Below are 19,049 nucleotides of genomic sequence, written 5' to 3' on the forward strand. Positions count from 1 at the left end.
ATGCCCTTAGATGACATAAGCTGTGGGACCTTGCTACCTAAAGCCTCTAGAGAGGTATTTCTGAGTGCATTACCTTTGAAAGATGTTATTACAGATAGAATTTAGACAGAAGTTGTTTATTTTATAAAAATATCTTTATACTGTTTACCATAGATTTTTTCATTAAATAGCAGTTTCTCAGAATTATTACCATGTCCTCCATACAAAGCTTTCATTAGTCTATAGTTTAGGAATAAATCACGTACCTGTAATTTCAATTAGAATTTCCTTTGTATTTCAGAGATGGCACATCTCAGAAACAGACAGAAATAATTGATTTTTTTGCTCTTTTTTTGTTTTTGATACAGAGTCTCCCTCTGTTGCCCAGGCTGGAGTGCAGTGGCATGATCTTGGCTTACTGCAACCTACATCTCCTGGGTTCAAGCGATTCTCCTGCCTCAGCCTCTTTAGTAGCTGGGATTACAGGCGCTTACCACACCCAGTTAATTTAAAAAATATTTTTAGTAGAGACTGGGTTTCACCATGTTGGCCAGGGTGGTCTCGAACTCCTGACCTCAAGTGATCCATCTGCCTCGGCCTCCCAGAGTGCTGGGATTACGGGCGTGAGCCACTGGGCCCAACTTATTCTTTCATTTAAGCTTTAGGGATTGTATGGCTTTTTACTTAGGTCAATCTTCAAGGAAAAATTTTCTTAATACAAATATGTGTCCACTGTGTCTACCACATGCCCTTTTTACATTTTTATCTGAATTTAGAGAAAACAACGTTTCACTTCTGTTGAAATGTTATATTTCAGGAGCCATTCATTTGTAAAATAATAAAGTAGAAGAAATAATTTTTGTTTTAGCATGAGAATTCCAACTCTGATGTGTAAAGGGAGAGGAGTAGGTAGGCATACACAATTTGATGATACTAGGAACTGCTGTTTGCTTACACAACTGTTTTGTTTTTGAGCATCTCTAACAGCAGAAAGGCTGGATTTATAGTTTGTCTTTTTTTCCTTCGTTGCTCTGTCTCCGCCGCAAACCTCCACTTGCTGTATGTTGAATAACCATTTTCATTATTTTGGCCTCTTTAGGGGCCAGACAACTCTCATATGAGGCCAGTGTTTACGTAATTGTGTCTCTGATCCTGGAAAAGTTGCTGAACTCTCTTTTCTTGCCTACAAAGAAGGGAAGAGCATGCATGTATCTCTCACCTGCCTCCTTAGAGAGGCTGAACTGAGTTGGTGTGAATGCTTTTAAAAATGTCACGGACATTCAGTTGTCCTCAATCCTGATGGTGACATTGTATCTCTGGATTGTAATGTGACTGATTTGGACTGTTAGAGCCTACTGTGTACTAGGAGTAAACTAGACAGCCGCCCTAAGACTGACACAGCTTCGTAAGCGATAGTCTCATCTCTGCTAATCAGTGATGAGATCAGGACTGTTGTATCCTCCGCTCCAACTGCGTTCTGTTACATCGCAAGCTTTCTCCATCCTATTCACTCCCCATCCCAGAGCTATTTTGTCTCTTTGAGTCTTGACCCCCAAAGTTTTGGAAAGAATATTTTTGGCTCATGTCTCTGCTTGTACCCATTTTCTCCTTGGTTGGCTCTTTGCTGCCTGGATTCCGTTCTGTTCCTTGTCCTGAATGGTGCCCTCAGAGATGCCACCTGACCCCTTGTCCGGTTGGACCGCACTCTGGGGCCTTGGGCATCACACATGGTCTCTTTGTCTTGAGCAGCTCTTTTTTGGGCATATGAGATTTTGGATGTATTCTCTTATCTTCTAGAACGGTTTCTTTCTCCCTTTTGACCTTCCTTTTTGTTTTCAAATTAAACTTTTATTTTTAATTGCATATATTTTTGAGGTACAGTGCACTGTTACAGTATGTATATGTTGTGGATGGATTATAAAAAGCTAATTAACATTGGCATCCCCTTAAATACTTCCTGGTTTTTGGTATTGAGCATTGAAAATCTCTTTGAACAGTTTTGAAATGCCCTTTTCTTTAATTGCATTTTTCTTCAGGTTTTGTTCTAGTCCTCCTTTTCCTCAATGGTCTCCCCAGCACTGTTCCTCTTGCTGTCACCTACTGTTTCTCCGTGAGTCTTAGTCTCTAGCCTAACCTCTTTCCAGCTCCATTTTCTCCGTCTCCCAACTGTTCCTGTACCTCTCCAGACACGTGTTTCACAGGCCCTGAATGTCACTTGTTTAATCAAACAAACATGGTCTTTCCCTCAGAACTCTGTGGTCTTGAATTAATGACCATGCACTGTGGTCACTCTCAGTTCAATTAAAATTTAACTTGGGTGTCCCTCTGTCTGTTAGTGTGCTATCTGTGGGATACAATGGTGAATAAGATAGACAAGATCCCCACTCTCACGGGCAAATGTGCACAGATGTGATGAGTTAAGGAGGGGGAACATAACTGCATTCTGGGAGCATGTGTGCTAGTGGATGTGAGCTGGTACCAGAATCTTTTGAAACGTCTTCCCTGAGGAAGGATAGGTGGGCCAAAGCCATTCACAGATTAGTTTTAGAATTCTACTCATTGTTCCTCTGAGATGTCTTCTTGCTCTTTGTCAGACTATGGCTGTTCCTTTGATTCATCTCTCGCCATTGCCTATTAGATGGTCTCCTTCCGTCTTCTTTACCCTCGTTCATCTCACACAGCTGTGAATGATCGTTTTCCTACCAAAGACATCATTTGTGATCCCTTATTATACATGTTGTCTATGGCATAGTAATGGATCATTTACTTGGAATTCAGAAGCCCTCCATAATTTGGCATCATCTCAGGGAAAATGCTTGTAAAATTAGACAACTGAATTAGTAGTGGTCTACTGCTAATTAGCTGTGTCATCAGTTTGGTTAGTGATTCAAAACCTGTGGAATCAGATGGCCTGAATTCCAGTTCCAGCTTTTCTGCGTTCCAGCTTTTCTGCTTTCCAGCTACTTGGTCTTTAAAAGGAGGTCAATAAATAGGACCTACTTTATAGGATTGTGGGGAGCTAGGTCAGCTAACTTTCTCTACTGACCTTATAGTAGGAACTTAAAATGTGGGGAAGATTTAGTCGACAGCAGCTGTTGCAGTTGTTGATTTCTTCCTCTCTAGTGACTGTTTGATAAAATAACCACCCTCGAATTGAGATCTCTGATCACTTTGAGTATGTAATTTTCTTACCTTCTTTCCTGGTCTCCTGGTTTTACTAAGCAGGTGGGTCTGTGCTGCTTCTGCTTCTTTCTGGGTATCTGTCCCTCACTCTGCCTTGCACCTCTCTCTTCTTCATCACTGAGTTCAGGTGTCACCCTCTCAGAGAAGCTCCCTCCCAGCCTCTCCTGGAGGCTCTTTGTAGCCCTGTCTTGTTCTCAGGCCCCAATTCCAGAGCAGGGTAACTGGTGCACATCTCCTGCCTTGCTTACCAGAGTTCCTGGAGGGGGATGCAGGGCTGCTACAGGGAGGGCTGTGGCAGCTGCTCTTCTGTCCCTGGCACAGGGCTTTGCTCAGTGTGGGCAGTTCAATTCCCTGAACTGAATTTTTCGTTTTTTCGAAATTCACACTGGGTGCTTTGGCGCTGTTTTCCCTCCTGCCTTGAGATTGACTCAATTGTGAGACTGTAGCCCTCATTGTGAAGAAGTAGAGAAGCTTCTTTATCCTGCTGTTTTGATACAAGTTGTTACTACAGACTTCTTACATTGTAACTTAAAAAATGCAATCAGTGTAAATTTGTAACACACCAGCATTCTTTTAAATGTTGATTTCGGTGAACTTTTGTTTTTTTTTGTGATTTGTAGACTCATTCTCCAAGGTTAATTCCTCCTCCACAGCCCCAGGCTCCCCCTCCACCGCCACCGCCGCCTCAGCAGCAGCCGATCAGAAGCCTGTTCCAGCCTCAGCAGCTGCAGCCGCTGCTTCCGGTGCAGCACCCGCACCACCCATCCCCGCCTCAGGGAATGCACATGCCTCCCCAGCTAGAGACCCCAAGGATGATGATGACCCCGCCACCCGTGACTCCACAGCAGCCCAAGAACATACACATCAACCCGCACTTCAAAGGGACGGTGGTCACGCCTGTTCAAGGTCTGTGTTTCCTTTTACTGTTGTAAAGCGTAGATGGCCCCAGCTTCCAATGGTTTGACTTAGGATTTTTCCACTGACGCGTTTTCGACTTCGTGAGTGTGTGAAAGCAGTATGCATTCAGAAGAAATAGTTCGATGTTGAGATTCGATCTCTCCTGGGGTAGCAACATGCATCCCAAAACTCCCTCGAAGCTGGGCGGGGGGGCTGCAGTTCCCAGCCCCGATGATTTTGCCAACTGTGCAATGATGTGAGTGTTCTGAGCTTAAGGTAGGTGAGGCTAAGCTATGATGTTTCATTGGTTGGGCATATTAAATGCATTTTGATTAAGGGTCTTTTCCACTAACGATAGCCTTATTGGGATGTAACCCCATCCTATATTGAGGAGCGTCTATTATGTTATAGATTACTGTGCATCTGAAGGCATTTATTAGTTTATTGCACTGAAGCCGTCTCTGCGGCAAAATAGTTTTCACATTCAAATTTGTAAGGTTGAGTTTTCCTTGGCTCTTCCCCATTCATTTAGATTTTAGCTTGATGGGTCAAGTATGTTTCTTTAAAAATGTGTATCTCTTACTGTATAATTGAGTGGAAAGTACTGAGAGTACAGTCTGAATGCAAAGAATACACTAGAGATAGCTATTGGAATGCCTGAACTGTGACACTTTGTAAGTCTCCCGGTGAGGATGTTTGCGGTGGTGAGTGTCCCTCTTTGGTTCCAGGCAGCATGCCCCCCTTCAATTCCAGTGTCAGCTGGTGGAGAGGGGACACATCCATCTTTTAGTTGTTGTAATCAAATAAATACAGATCTGATTATTACTGAAACATGTTCCTTAAGCTAGGAAATGGTTTTCGAGCAGTTTATACGAAGCTTTAACTTCATGTACCTGTGAACACACACATTTATTGAGCTACTACTCTATTTCTGGCATTTGAGTTATATTGACGAACAAACCAGACAAAGCTTTCTTCAACCATGATCTTGCTTTCTATCAGACAGTCTTATTATTGTTGATTAGCAGTAAACATAAGTATTTTATGTGGCATGTTAGAAGATGAAAATGTGGTGAGAAATTGAGCAGGATAGGGAGAAGGGATGGGTTGTATCTTAAATAGGGTGATCAGGGTGAACTTCACTGAGCAGGAAAGAGTTGAGGGATATCTGTAAGTTAGTAATGTGGCTGTTCAGGGAAGAAGATTGCAGGCAGAGTGATCAGCAAGTATAAGGGGGCTTCCTCCAGGAGAGACCCTGCCTCATGTGTTTGAGTAGCCAAAAGGAGACCAGCCTGACTTTTGTGGAGTGATCAAAGCAGAGAAGAAATGCAGAACCTGGGTACTGTGGGGCCGTGGGGCCATCTGGCCATTCTCAGGACTTTGGCAGGGAGTGAAATGGGCAGGGATTAGAGGGGTTTGAGCAGAGGAATGACGTGACCTTGTGTATGTTTTAGAAGGTTCCTCTTGCTGCTGTGTTGAGAGGAGACTGTCGGGTGGCAAGGGTGGAAGCTGGTGTCTACCTAGGAGGTGACAGATGATCCTGGCGCAAACCAGTGTGGTAGCAGGGAGAGTGCAGAGAGCTCAGGGCTGGATGAAGTAGGAAGATGGGGCTGATGGGATTTGCTGATGGATTGGATGAGTGTGAGAGGAAGAGAGGAGGTAAGAGTGATGCCCAGGGGACCAGAGCATTTAGGGCTGGTCTGGTTGCCATCACCTGAGGTGGGGAGATCAAAAGTTTTGTTTTGGGTGCATTAAATTTGAGATGCCAACTAGCCATGTGAGTGGAGGGGTCTAGTAGGCAGTTGGATGAGAATTCAGTATAGGGGTTTGGGCTCAAAGTACAGGTCAGGAGGTTGTTGGTGAATAGGTGGATTTAGACCCTGCCCTCGAATGAGAGCCCTGGAGGAGGGAGTCTGTGTGTGGGGAGACAAAGGACTGGGACCTAGGGCACTTGACACAGGAGGGGGTGGGGCAGGAGGAGAGCCCATCAGGGAGACCAAGGACTGGGACCCTGGCACTCGACACGGGAGGTGTGGCAGGAGGAGAGCCCAGCAGAGGAGCTGGGAAGGAGGAAGGAGGATGACGGTCGATGGGGAAGGAAGCAGGTGGCCATGGGCTGGCAGGGCTGCTGCCAATGGGTTAGTGGGTGTGGCCTGCCACTTGGGGGCGGGGCTGGTGAGAAGGAGGCACAAGCCTGGCTGAGATGGGGGCAGGGACTTGAGGCGACTGTATTGACAGACTTTGACTGTGTTTTGCCAAAACAGAAGTTGAATGATAATTGATGGGAGCCAAGTGGGCTTGAGAGAAAGTTTTTTATTCTAAGTTTTTTGTTCATTGCACTTACAGAAAAGAGCTAGTTAAGAAGGAAAAACATCATTGATGCAGATGAGAGGAAAAACTTGTCTTGTCCAGGACCATGTGCCAGAGGTGGGCTTGCTGAGATGGAGGAGCAGGGAGTCCTCCACAGCTGGGGCAGATGGTGAGGCCTGAGCTCAGATGGATGGGCAGGTGGAGGAGTCTTGTGTCAGTTCTTCCTTGGTGGCCTCAGTTTCCTCAGTGGGTAGCAGGGAGCTACAGTGGGGATGTAGGAGGGCGTGTTGAAGGTCTGAGGAGAGGAGCTATGGAGCATCTGCTCGTGCTTTGGAAGAGTGGATGTGCGCAAGGATGGGTGGGGCTGCTGAGCCCTTGAGGGGTGTGGATTTGAGGTGAGGGCAGTCAGCATGGTTGTGTGTGTCTGTCCAGCTGCGCTCATCTGTGCACACTAGGTGTGGAATAGGCAGGCAGTTGGGTTTGTGAGGGTCATGGTTTTCACAAAGTCGTAAAGGGAAGGCAGTGCTGATAACGATGGGCTGTGGATCATAAGGTAGATGCCAGGGAGGAGAGGACACCAGGGAGGAGGCTGAGACAGTGAAAAGGAGGTCATTGGAGATCTTCGTAGAGTTGAACGATTGTTTGAATCAGGATCCTAGAGGGAGTGAGATGGAAGGGTGGAATGGTCACCAGGACTGGAGGCAGAGGTGGCACGGATCTGAGGCAGGACACGGCAAGGGCCATCTTTGTGTTTATTCAGACTGGAGCTGAACTCCCTGAGAAATGAGAGGGGCAGTGTGGTGCTGGGGCATGTCAGCTGGTGGCATGAGATGAAAGCTGGGTCTGGAAGCAGCAGTTAGATCAAGAAGGAGCCCTTCTACCTCCAGACCTTTGGCAAGAAGCTGTGGGAGAACAGCTGCCACTCAGAGGGGCCATTAGAGCTAGAAGGTGAAGGAACTCAGGGGTGTTGCGGATGCTGCTGGTGGGTTGGGAATTTGGGATTCCCAAGGATGTGGGAGAGAAGTTTCAGAAGTGGAGAGTAGCCTACTAAGGTAATAGTTCAAGTGCAGGGGATTGGCCAGTGGCCTAGAGCCTGGGACCCTCCCATACGTGGGTCAGAAGTATTATGAAGTTGTCCTCTTGACAGTGTCTGCGGGTCACCACCAGGCCACTGTGCATGGCAGAGAAGCATAAGGTTTTAAAGTATAATTAACTCCTAACCCCTCCTGACCCCATCGCATGTCCCTGTGTTCCCCCAAAGTTCTTCCTACCCTGGTTAGCATCGCTCATCCACACATCCTCTTAGGTGGCCCTGAGCGTCGCTGATTAGTGTGGTGCCTATGTCTCCTGCAGTAGCCGTTGAATGAACGGAGACATGAACACATGCATACTTGAATGGGGAAGGGTGGCTTTCCTTCAAGTAATCCTTTGCATCTTCCCCATAGTGGTTGTCCTAAACTTGGAACTGCTGTCAGTCTAATTTGTTGGAATAATTTTGCTTATGCTAGCATCTGTTATTCTTGTGCATTTCCTTGTAAAATGCAGTGGAAAACTGGCAGTTGGTAATATGTACAGATTTTCTTTAGCTTAACTAAAATAGTCTTAGAAATATAGGGTGGTAAAGCTATCAGGAAGCCCCAAGATATCCTCTGTGTATGAAGATGGTGTCCCCTGCAAAAGTCAGCAGCCTGGCAAGTGTAGAATGCAGGCCTTGCACCCCACAGCGCACGTGTGATTTAGCAGCTACTCCAAGGTCAGCTTTCTGACAAAAGTTCTTAAACTCAGAACCAGCTAGCTTTTTCTCACCATGAAACCAGGAGCTTTAGTGCCGCATGTCCCTTATCTGTAATTTACCTTTGACCTTCAGAGGTACACTGACACAGGAGAGAAGGACAAAGTGTCCTTGCTAGGTAGATAGGCAACACTTTTGAAGCAGTTGTTTATTCTGTAATAGATGAATGAGCTTAAATAGAAATGCACAGTTCCTCTTGAGAGAGATGTCTCCTGTAGGTAAAAGATACACAGATTAAACCTTTGATTCTCAGAGCCTTACACAGATGAAAGGTGCTTTTTAAAAAAGCTAACAATATATACACATCTTCTTCTGATGGCACAAACTTTCTGAGGATGTGAAGTGTTCCATTATAATTTATTTAAAAACAATTTTGATGGAAATTTAACTTGTTTCCAGGTTTTTACTATTATAATGAATTGAAAACTTAGTCCATTAAATACATGGGACAAGTTATAAATATTGAACTTCAAATATTCAAGTTGAAGCTTCAGCTAGACTGGTCTCTAACATCACACCTTTTAAATTCTTCGCTGCTCACAGTGGTCAGGGCGGCAGTCGGGCAGCCAGGGCCTGGCAGGGAGAGCCTGCAGACACATGCCTGGGCATTCCCACCGAGGTGGCGTCTCTTGGGTGGGCCAGGTGTCTGCACTGTTCCCACCAGGACTGTCCGCACACAGCAACCCTTTTTGTCGGCTGTTTTTCCTTTTCTGCTGTTTTTTTTTTTTTTTTCAAATTGGGAAAAGGCTGGTACTTTGTGCAAATTACCAGCTCATCAGAGGCTTCTGTGTAAGAAATCCATTTAGTATAATCAGATTGCTTTCTAGAAATCCCACGTCGCCTTCTTGCTCTCATTCTCCTGGTTAAAGAGGCTTAATGTTTTATCCTTTTATCGTGTTGGAATGTTTTGGTAGATATTGGCATTTACATTCCAGGTTTCTAAGTGGTACCTATGATCGAGTTAGTGAAGATCTGGGTGTCTTATATTTGTTAACTTGATTTTAAAAATTGCGTCTTTACATTTAATATGTAGTTTTTTTCTTTGTCACCTTCATTATAATCTTCTGAGGTCAGAGATATTCTTGTATTTTTCTTTCTCCACTTTCTCCAGTCTAGTGTTTCACTTTAGATATGGAATTGATGTAACATCAGCTGTATAGAATTGAGGGGAAAGTTGTATTCTATTTTATATAAAGTCTAGCAAACTGACCCACTCTAATTTTGAAATTTGGACTCATTAGATTAGTCTGTCAAGGAAGGGATGAACTTCTGCCATTTTTACATTTTATAAAAGTAAGTTTTGTTTCAGTCACACTTTGCATTTGATCAAGCAGTGACACAGGCCATGAATGCTATCACTTGAAATCGAAGTGTGGGAAGTGCGATGCCAATTATAAGGCTTAATGTATGGAATTCCTTGAGTAATCATAGTAAAAAAAAAAAAAGTTGATCATAGCACCCTGTTTTTAAAGTGATTCTGATGGACTTTTAAGAGGTATCACCTGTATTTCACATGTAGCAGAAACTTATTAAATTAAAAAATAAGCTGCGTTGTCGATTCTACCTGATGTGTATGAGTTTGCTGGGGCTGCCATAACAAGCACCGCCAATAGGGTGAGTTAAACAACAGAAACTTATTTTCTCACAGTTCTAGAGGCTGGAAGTCAAGTTCGAGGTGTGAGCAGGGCAGCTTCCTTCTGAGGCCTCTCTCCTTGCCTTGTGGTTGGCCGCCTTCTCCCCGTGTCCTCACATGGTCCTCCCTCTGTGTGTACTGTCTGTGTCTAAATTTCCCTTTCTTATAAGGACACCAGTCAGGTTGGATTAGGGCCTAGACCTCATTTGACCTCAATTACCTCTTTTAAAGACCTAATCAGTGGAATCCAGTTACATTCTGAGGTACTGGGGGTTGGGGTTTCAACGTATACATTTGTGGTTGGGTGTGGGGGCGGGAGGAGGGAGTTGCAAACAGTTCAGCCCCACAGTACCTGACAATCTGAGAGCTTCCTAAGTGTGTATCTGCCAGCACATTTTGATGTAAGACGTAGCCTGCACTTAGATTGTGAGTTTCTTTGAAAATCAAGATCAGTATAGCGCATGGTGAGTTTTAAAGAGCTTAAACACATCTGATTTAGCCTCAAGGTATGAAACTTACATCTAGTTTCTTCTCTATTATGAGATGTCTTTTTAAAAATGATTTGATTCCTTGTTCTGGTGGATTGATGGAAGTCCTGCTTGTTTATAAACCAAAGTAAACGAAAAGCCTTGGCACAGGAGATTGTTTAGTGGAAAATTTTTAACAGTCTGTGAGCATTTTCTCCAGTTCCCAGGATGTGCTGTTTTCCTTTCTCTGCCTGCCTCACTTCCCTTCCTCCCTTCTCTCTTTCATGATTCATGAGGATTGAGATTTAAATGTGTATATGACTGGTGTAGGAAAATATAACTGGGATTCAATAACCTGGATTATCTGTATAGGGATAGGAGAAACAAACTAGGTTTTTTATTTTAGAGGAATACTATCTTCTTTTGTTGCAAAATATTTTAATTCCAAATAATTGTCAACTACTGAGATTTAAACTTCTGCTTGCGCTGCTATGTACTGAAAAGGAAACTTCTGCTTTCCCCTTTTCTTTTATGGAATTGTTAAAAATACTAAATGCTTAGCTTAAGTGTAAGCACAATGTATTATATGTCTGGTACACGTAGTATATATTTCATATTAAACTTCATATCTTGTCTTACAGGGGTTTGGGTGTTGAGTAAACTGTGTCTCTAACGCAAGGGGTTTTTCTTGCAGTGCCCTTGCTACCAGTTCCGAGCCAGCCGAGACCTGCCGTGGGACCCCAGAGATTTCCAGTGAGTAGCAGCTGCTCCTTCTCCTTTGATAGGGATGAGCATACATTTACTAAGAAATATTAATATAGCAAGTGCAAGAGGTTCCAGCCAAATATAATTTTAAAGATTTGCAAATATTGACAATAATCTCTGCAATAGAAAATGTTTGTTAAAAGCTTAAGGTCAATGGATTTTTGAGAGTAGAATTAATTTTGTTTAACTGTAAAATTGTTGAATCAGGATCATCAGTGGAATGCCGTTCGTCTTAAAGAATATGAATATTGATTTTATTATTGCCTTATGTTGAGTGAGAAAGGGCCTTGCTTTATTAGAGAGGTGGGGGGTGTATGTGTGCATGCACGCACAGGCACATGTGTGGTTGGTTGTGCATGTGTATTGTGTGTGAAAGTCTAGGAAATGAAAATGAGAGATCTCTTGTTTTTTAAAAGAACCTCTAGGGTCTTAATGAGCCACTCATTTTATATTTTAAAATGAAGGTTTTCACTTGAAAATACCTTTACAAGAAAGCATATATTCTCTCTCTCTCTCTCTTTCACACACACACTCTCATTCACACACACACTCTCATTCACTTATACACACACAAATGCACACTTTGCTGTATCTTCAGTAATTTTATCCATTCTTCTAACATGTTTTACATAGAAGAAACAAGCCCATTAACTAGTTATATTTGTTTAAATATATACATTTTATTTTATTTGAATTTTTGGTTCAGTGTGTAGTTTGTTCATGGTTTTACTAAACTAGAGAGTACATTTTTTTTTTAAACAGTGTGGGGGAAAAAATATACTGACCATAAAATTTTAATGTCATTTATATGTAAAACAGAGGTAGTCTTATTTAGGTTAAATAGTCTGATTTTCAGGAAGTATCTAAATGGCTTATTTAACTGTTTATCTTTGGTACTTCAGTAGATAACATTTATATATGGCATTTAGCAAAAAGGTTAAATGAAGGATGTGAATGTATAATCAGGTGATTATTCAAAAATAACATTATTGGATTTAAGGTTCAGAGTATTTTATAGAAATTTCTTTGACTTGTAGTTATGAATTATGACATGGTTTCTAAAGCTGGTTCTTCCTGATTTCTTTATGTTTAGCTAATGTGTTTCTATAAATTATTTACCAAGTTCTAAAAATTAGTTGTTTTTAAAACATTAGGTGATATTTATTGGGTATCTATTTGAAGCAGTTGTCTAAAAAGTCAAGTTTTATTAGCTCCATTACCCAAGACTGACATGTATGATTTTAGTCATTGAATACATTTCTTCTGTGGAGTAGTTTATCTGCTAGTTATTGTAAACACTGACATATTAAATACTTTTTGCTTTTTCAGGACTGTGATTATATCTGTGTTAAAATCATTTTTGGATGTGTTTTCCTGTTTCGTACTACAAGGATAAAATTTGATGTGAAAAACATTTGCAGTTAAGATATAAACCTAAGGCAATGTAATTTACATTTTTGTAAAAATGGTTACTAATATAAACTTAGAATAGTCAGTTGCAATTTTTATTTCATTTTTCAGTTGTGCAGATATAATTGTATCTGATGCTAGGAATAAAACCTTAGAATACTTTTCTGCTATTAGAAGAGGATAATGAAAGAACATTTTTGTGAGAAATTGAACTTGTGTTTCAGTTATATAGTACTCTAAGCATGGTAAATATGTTTCAAGGCAGTTTTGAACAGTTTCTGTGAGGTGTAATGTTCAATTTTTGTTTTTGAGATGGGAAGTATGTGTGGGTGATGGGAAATAGTTGGGCTAGGAATGAGCTGCGTATGTGAATATAGCTTAAGAAGTGTTCTCTTCAGCCCAGGTATTTACCACGATTTAACACGTATCTTCCTTTAAGTCCTACGTTACAGTGAACTTGTGGTATAGCGCGTGCAGTGCACTACATATTTCTCTAATCATTTTCCCTTAGAGAAAATCATGAAATGTGTACTTTTTAAAATACAGTAGCGGTATTGTGTTTTTAAAAAGCCCACCAGTCTTGTTGGGAAGGAAAATAAACTCTAGGCTATCTCTGGTTGTTTTACTTGTAAGCCAGATCTTTGTTGAGTAAAGTTATTTTTTCTTTTTTCTACTACTAGATTAAACTTGGTTCCTGTGAATGTAAATGTAATTTTGTGAACATTTAATGAGGATCTGCTTAATGCCAAGTGCTCTGCGTAGTGCTGTCTCTAAGCTATAAAATGAACCAAGCAACATTAAATGAAACCTAACTTATGTCCTTTAAGCTAATTTTCATTTGAGTAAAATTTAAAGATAGTGAAGACAACATTGTTGGGGCTTAGCAAAGCCCTCTGGAGATTTCTTATTGATGGCTGGATGTGCTGCAGGCTCTGTCTTGGTTCTTATGGATGGCCATGTGCCCCTCAGTTTCTATCCTGGTGGTTTTCTGTATTTGGGGTTCAATCAATATTTGTCAAACTGAATTTTGCTTTAAAAACTGACTACACACAGGCACACACAAAGCGATGGAACATTCAACTTCATATTTAACAGGTGGTCTGTTTGAGTCAGTGTGCTTCTTAGTACGCAAAAATAGATTTGAATTCAGAAATCTGTGTGCCAGTTGTTGTGAAATTTGCAATTGAGCAAATCAAGGTTCATTGTAATCTCTCCTTTCCCCAGCTTAAGTACCTTTAAAGGAATTCTCATTGCTCCTAGGATAGGTAACATTCTATCCAAAGCTGTGCTCGTAGTGCATATGTAGCTTCCTCACATCAGTCACAGTTGTGTGTTTACTCCTGTTTGTGTGATATCTGGTGAATGTCTGTGGCTAAACACCCGTGCCAGAGTCCCAGTCATCCTGTGCTCGGTGGTGCACTTAACCACAGGCCCTGTGCAGAGAGGCGGGAGGGAGCACATAGTTGTCAAATAGACATACCCAGAAACGTAATACAGAGTGATCTTACTGCTTATTAGGAACCCTACATAGAATAAGTAATGTAAAGGGGGGTGTGCATTTTAATTTTTGTATTTTTTACTTTTTGTTGTTTTCAAGAATATATGTAAATTTGTATAGTAGAATTATATCACATGCATATAACTATACAAGAATGCAGCTTCATACCCAATTGACTAAAAGAGTTAAAAAAAAAAAAAGCAGACAATACACAAAAATACCACTAGATTTCCAAATTTTAAAGGCTCCGTGATACATTTGGTATTTATGCTTAGTTTTGAACTAGTATGTCTAGAAATTTTGCTGAGTTATAATACCTCTAGTTTTTTTAATTAAACATTACAGAAATTGAGGCACCCAAATATGAAATACTATTTTTCATAGTGTGTAAAATTATTTAAAATTATTCTTTAAAATTATTCTTAAAAATCCAAATCTGAGGCCAAAATTTGGTATTCTAGGCTTTGCTTGTAGTTAGACTAATATTTTTATTTCATGTTAATTAGCATTATTTGGATAATTTAAGAAATGATTTTTTAAACAAATAACTGAATGTCAGAATAAGTGTCTTTAGAAAAGGATCCTTGTCTTTGATCATTTCGGAGAAAATTGCTTTAGCTCTTGGTTATGTTAGTCTTTGCACTAGGATGCATGTCCTTCCCTAGTCCCTCATTTAAGGAATTCTGTAAAGTGCTTTGTAATTTAGGTTTCCATTTAAAAATTAGATTTATGTACTTAATTTTAGTTACAGATACGCACATTAGTTCTGAACTCTGAAACTTTTTTCTTCTGATTGTAAAACATATTTCCATTACATAAGTTATGAATACTTACATGGGCTGATGAGCACAGGAAGTAACATACCCTCAGAGCTTAACATGTCCTGTGTGACTGATGACCCTGTTTCATTCGGGCACTTTGCTCTGTCCAGTCTTCTGGTCTGGCCTCTTACCATTCACTAGTCCATTTAATGAACACATTTTTGTTCATGTCAGGAATGTTGAATGCTATTTCACGAAACACTGTGTTGTGTTTTGTCTTTTAAATAAGGAAGTAGTGGGATGGAAGGCTAGTTACCTTTCTGAAAGTAAGTTTCTACACTTTAAATTCTGTTTTCCATTTCAGATGTTCTCTGTTTTACAATTAAATTAATCTAATTGGTTTCTCTTTCTGCAAAGGCTATACCTGGTGTTTTTGTCACTAATATAAAGCTATAAGTCCTTATCTTATCCATAAAGTACATTTTCTAGTCATGTATTTGTCCTCAGAGAGTTTTTTGATTTTAAAGTTTGCCCATTTAAAAAAAGTAACATAAAATGTCAACTGTTGGAATATTTTAAAGTGTTGTTTTGAGATTTTTGTGAATCTAGTTTGTTTTTCTGTGCAATTGCTGTTTTTAAGCTTATGGAAAAGTGCTGAGCTAAATATTAAGCTTATGAAAACATCATTTTAAAGATTCCTGACCTAGAGTATTTTAAAATAAGTTTAAAAATTTTAAAAACTATTCAGTCCTTTGATTTTTACATTGGTGTGTCAGGCAAATGGTTATATTTCAGTTAGCCATTAAATACCAGGTAGTTTGGCTGCTGAATAATTTCTTAGTGCCTTTTGTTTAAATTTAAAATAAACTATACTTTTAAGTTTAAATGCATCTTCTTAACAATTGTGTTATTACTCACTTAGACCTAGCAGATGAGGTTCACATTTGTGTTTATTCTGTAGTTACAGAACATCGTACGTCTTATAGTTTGGGCCGCATTTGGGCACATGGTATCAGGTGGCAGTGAATGATGTTTCCTGGATGTGTCTTAAAGGCCATTTCATGCAAATCATGTTTGATGAGACTGCTGCATCAAATCACATTTCTTTCTGATTACAGCCCTTGCAGATGATAATCCAGACTTTATTCTATCCAGGAAAGAAAGTCTTGCTTTTGAACACCTACTGTTTTTACGACATGCCTGCAATGCCTTGTAATTACCAGCACTTAAGCTATGGAAGGAATGATGGGCATTTTCTCTGATCAGATCTATAAGTAGTAGCAGGCGAATATAGTAGGAGACCCTTCCAGCTGTCAAACATTGTCAGGCTTGCAAGGAGAGAATGCAGTTTAAAATGCAGGTGACATAATACCCAACATCCTCCACTTGCTAGTGGGTTTCTGATTAATCGTGATTACCATACATTATCATACCATCAAATTTAATCATATCAATGAATTCCCATCTGCAGCAGTAACAGGAGCAGCTAAACACTATGGTAACAGCTATTAAAGAAGGTGGTTTATCAAATTCAGTAACCCTTTAACCTGCTGCTTGGTCAGCATGCGTTGCATGTGTTGGATAAAGATAGGGCTGGGTTAAAGTCCATGCTAATCACTCAAAGGCCAGGGGTACTCCTTGAAATCACGTAAAATTGGTTTCTTGTTTCTTCTGTTGGAGCTGTTGAGCTGCTTTGTAAAACTGCTTTATAAAGTATGTGATAAACTACAGTTGTCCCTTGTACAACGTGTGTATATGCGGGGGCCTGGAAGCAATCTCCTATGCATACCAAGGGAGGGCTGTTTTTTGTTTATTGGCTAAGTAAATCTGTTACATTGACTGGGACACCTGTTAAATTCTCTTCAGATACAGAGTGCCATATATATAGACTTAAACCTCAGTGTAGTTTGCCCATCTGCAACTTAATAATTTAGCCTGTGAAATGTTGGACACGAAGTTTAAAGTCTTGGAACTCCTCTGTACCAAGGAAATCTTAGTTATCTATTTTTAGTGATGTGTCCTACAAAACACACTGCTTTTTTTTTTGTTTTAATGTTTAATTTCCCAGGAGTTGTTGAAGACCTGTGGTTCTGTTTAGGTGCATTTTTAAGGCACACTTGGAGAGAAGTCCTGTTTTATTATAAAGTATCAAAAGCAATTCTTCTGGCCAGTGCTCCCAGCAGTTTGGGAGGCTGAGGTGGGTGGATCACTTGAAGTCAGGAGTTGGAGACCAGCCTGGGCAACGTGGTGAAACTTCATCTGTACTAAAAATACAAAATTAGTTGGGCATGGTGGCGGGTGCCTGTAGTCCCAGCTATTTGGGAAGCTGAGGCAGGAGAATCGCTTGAACCCAGGAGGCGGAGGTTGCAGTGAGCTGAGATTGTGCCATTGCACTCCAGCCTGGGTGACAGAGCGAGACTCCATGTCAAGTAAGAACGAAACAAAACAAAACCAAAAACCAAAAGGCAGTTCTTCCAAAAGATGAGAATTTTTCACTTTAAAAATTGAGTCCTTTGAGCATACAGGTGTGTGAGTTTTGCCTCGTGCCTACCATTATATAATCATCCAGGGACTCTCCTGCCCCTTGTGGTTAGCCCTTCTCCCTGCCGGCCCCTGCCAGCCACTGAATGTCTGTTCCTATAATTGTGTTATGTAAATGGAATCATAGAGCTTGTTTCATCTGGAACCTGGCTGCTTTCCTGTAGTATAAAGCATTTGAGATTCATCCATTTGCTGCACCAGTCAGTAGTTTGTCTTTTCTATTGCTGAGTAGTATTCCAGTATATGGATATAGCACAGTTCGTGTATCCATTCACCTGATAGGCAGTTGGGTTATTTCCAGTCTTCGGATGTTGTGATTAGAGTTGCTGTAAACATTCGTGTACAGGTTTTGTGTGTGTGTGTGTGTGTGTGTGTGTGTGTGTGTGTGTGTGTGTACAGATTTTTTTTGTGAACATAAGTTGTCAGTAAATGCCTAGGAGTGGATTGTGGATGATAGTGTATTCACAGACGAGATTTAAGACAGACTGTATGCTTTTCAGTTGACGTAGCTGCTGATACTGCTGCTTTCCTTTTTTAGTTGGTTCTTCCCTTTTTTAGGTTTTTTTTTTTGAAAGGAAATAGTCTTCATAGAACATATATGGTTGAAAATCAGTAATGAATAAAAAAAAATTGAGTGATCACTATATTCCACAGTTTGTGTTCAGCAGCCTGTGGAGCAAAAGTAAAAAATTATTACTTTTTGTTTTAGAGATTGGCAAGCTGACTTTTGGAAAGATCAAATTGCTTAAGTTCACACAACTGGGCGTGAGAGGGAGGACTGGAGGCCGATTCTCTTAGTTTTTATGCTGTGCTTTCTCCTTAAATATGAAATTGAACTTCCATAAACCGAGAAAAAAAAAACATAGAATCCGGTAAGTTGAATTGTAACTACATAGAATCGTGACCCTCATTAAGTACTAAAGTAAGTTTACTGTAGCAGTCATTGGGAGGAGTTGTTTCAGGAGGGACATGGGAGGGGTGAAGGTGCAGAAATAAAGAGTTTTTCATTTCAGGAAATAATGTAAGTAGTCTTTAGGAGGTTCATCAAAACACCATTTTGTACCAAAGAAAAGTTTTTGTGGGTGCTCTTGTTTCACTGCTTGAACCATTAACATTATCCTAATGTATTTAAATTCACGTGGTGTTTTTTTACCCCTAAGTGAAACCTAGTACTTGGCACTAGGTATATCCTTCTTCAAAATGTTTAGAATGCATCTATAAATATCAAAGTACCCTCTAGGAAGGTGAATATAGGTATTTAAACAAGGCATAACCTGAAAGAAAAAAAAATCTATGGAGAATACTGAAATAAGAGGATTAACATATTGTGATAGAGGGCGTAATTTTAATTATGTCAGGGGTCACTAGTGGCCTTTATTCTTTGCATTCAACCCATTTAATCAGAATGAACTGAGAGGTGTTCTTAAGTGTCAATTGGTTGCTTATATCGTTCTTTGTATTTTAAGTGAGATTAATAAAGGACAACATGTTGTAGAGATTGGTTGTAATTTATTGAAAGATTCATGAAGTTTCAATGACATTGTTAAGGCATTTAATTAGTCTTATTAAAATATACGGACTGACCCTTTTAGGGAAGCTGATAAGTCACATAATAGCTGTTAGTGCCTTTTTATTCTTGGCTTTATACGATTAACTTTGTGCTAAGCAATTTATGCAAAGTTTTTCATCTTTTTTTTTTTTTTTTGTAACCTGAGTTATCAGTTCTTCTTGAATAGGATTAATATAGATAAAAATCATGTAATTAACAAGAGATGCAGAAAAGTGAAAGTATAATTTGTATGAGAATTATATG

General features: G+C 40.3%; 1 protein-coding gene across 5 annotated transcripts in view; it reads left to right on the top strand.

Moving 5' to 3' along the window:
* The window catches only part of RBM33 (RNA binding motif protein 33), a 138,542-nt gene that overhangs the window by 63,295 nt on the left and 56,198 nt on the right, over positions 1-19,049 (top strand). For 3 of the 5 annotated variants that reach the window (XM_030826282.1, XM_030826285.1, XM_030826283.1), the window contains exons 8-9: positions 3,783-4,068; positions 10,956-11,014. In XM_030826282.1, the coding sequence (XP_030682142.1) occupies positions 3,783-4,068; positions 10,956-11,014 (345 nt within the window). The remainder of the gene's footprint in view (positions 1-3,782; positions 4,069-10,955; positions 11,015-19,049) is intronic. The other 2 variants (XM_012512333.2, XM_030826284.1) reach the window with 1 other exon arrangement.

Source organism: Nomascus leucogenys, chromosome 13, assembly GCF_006542625.1.
Source record: "Nomascus leucogenys isolate Asia chromosome 13, Asia_NLE_v1, whole genome shotgun sequence".
Lineage (NCBI taxonomy): Eukaryota > Metazoa > Chordata > Mammalia > Primates > Hylobatidae > Nomascus > Nomascus leucogenys.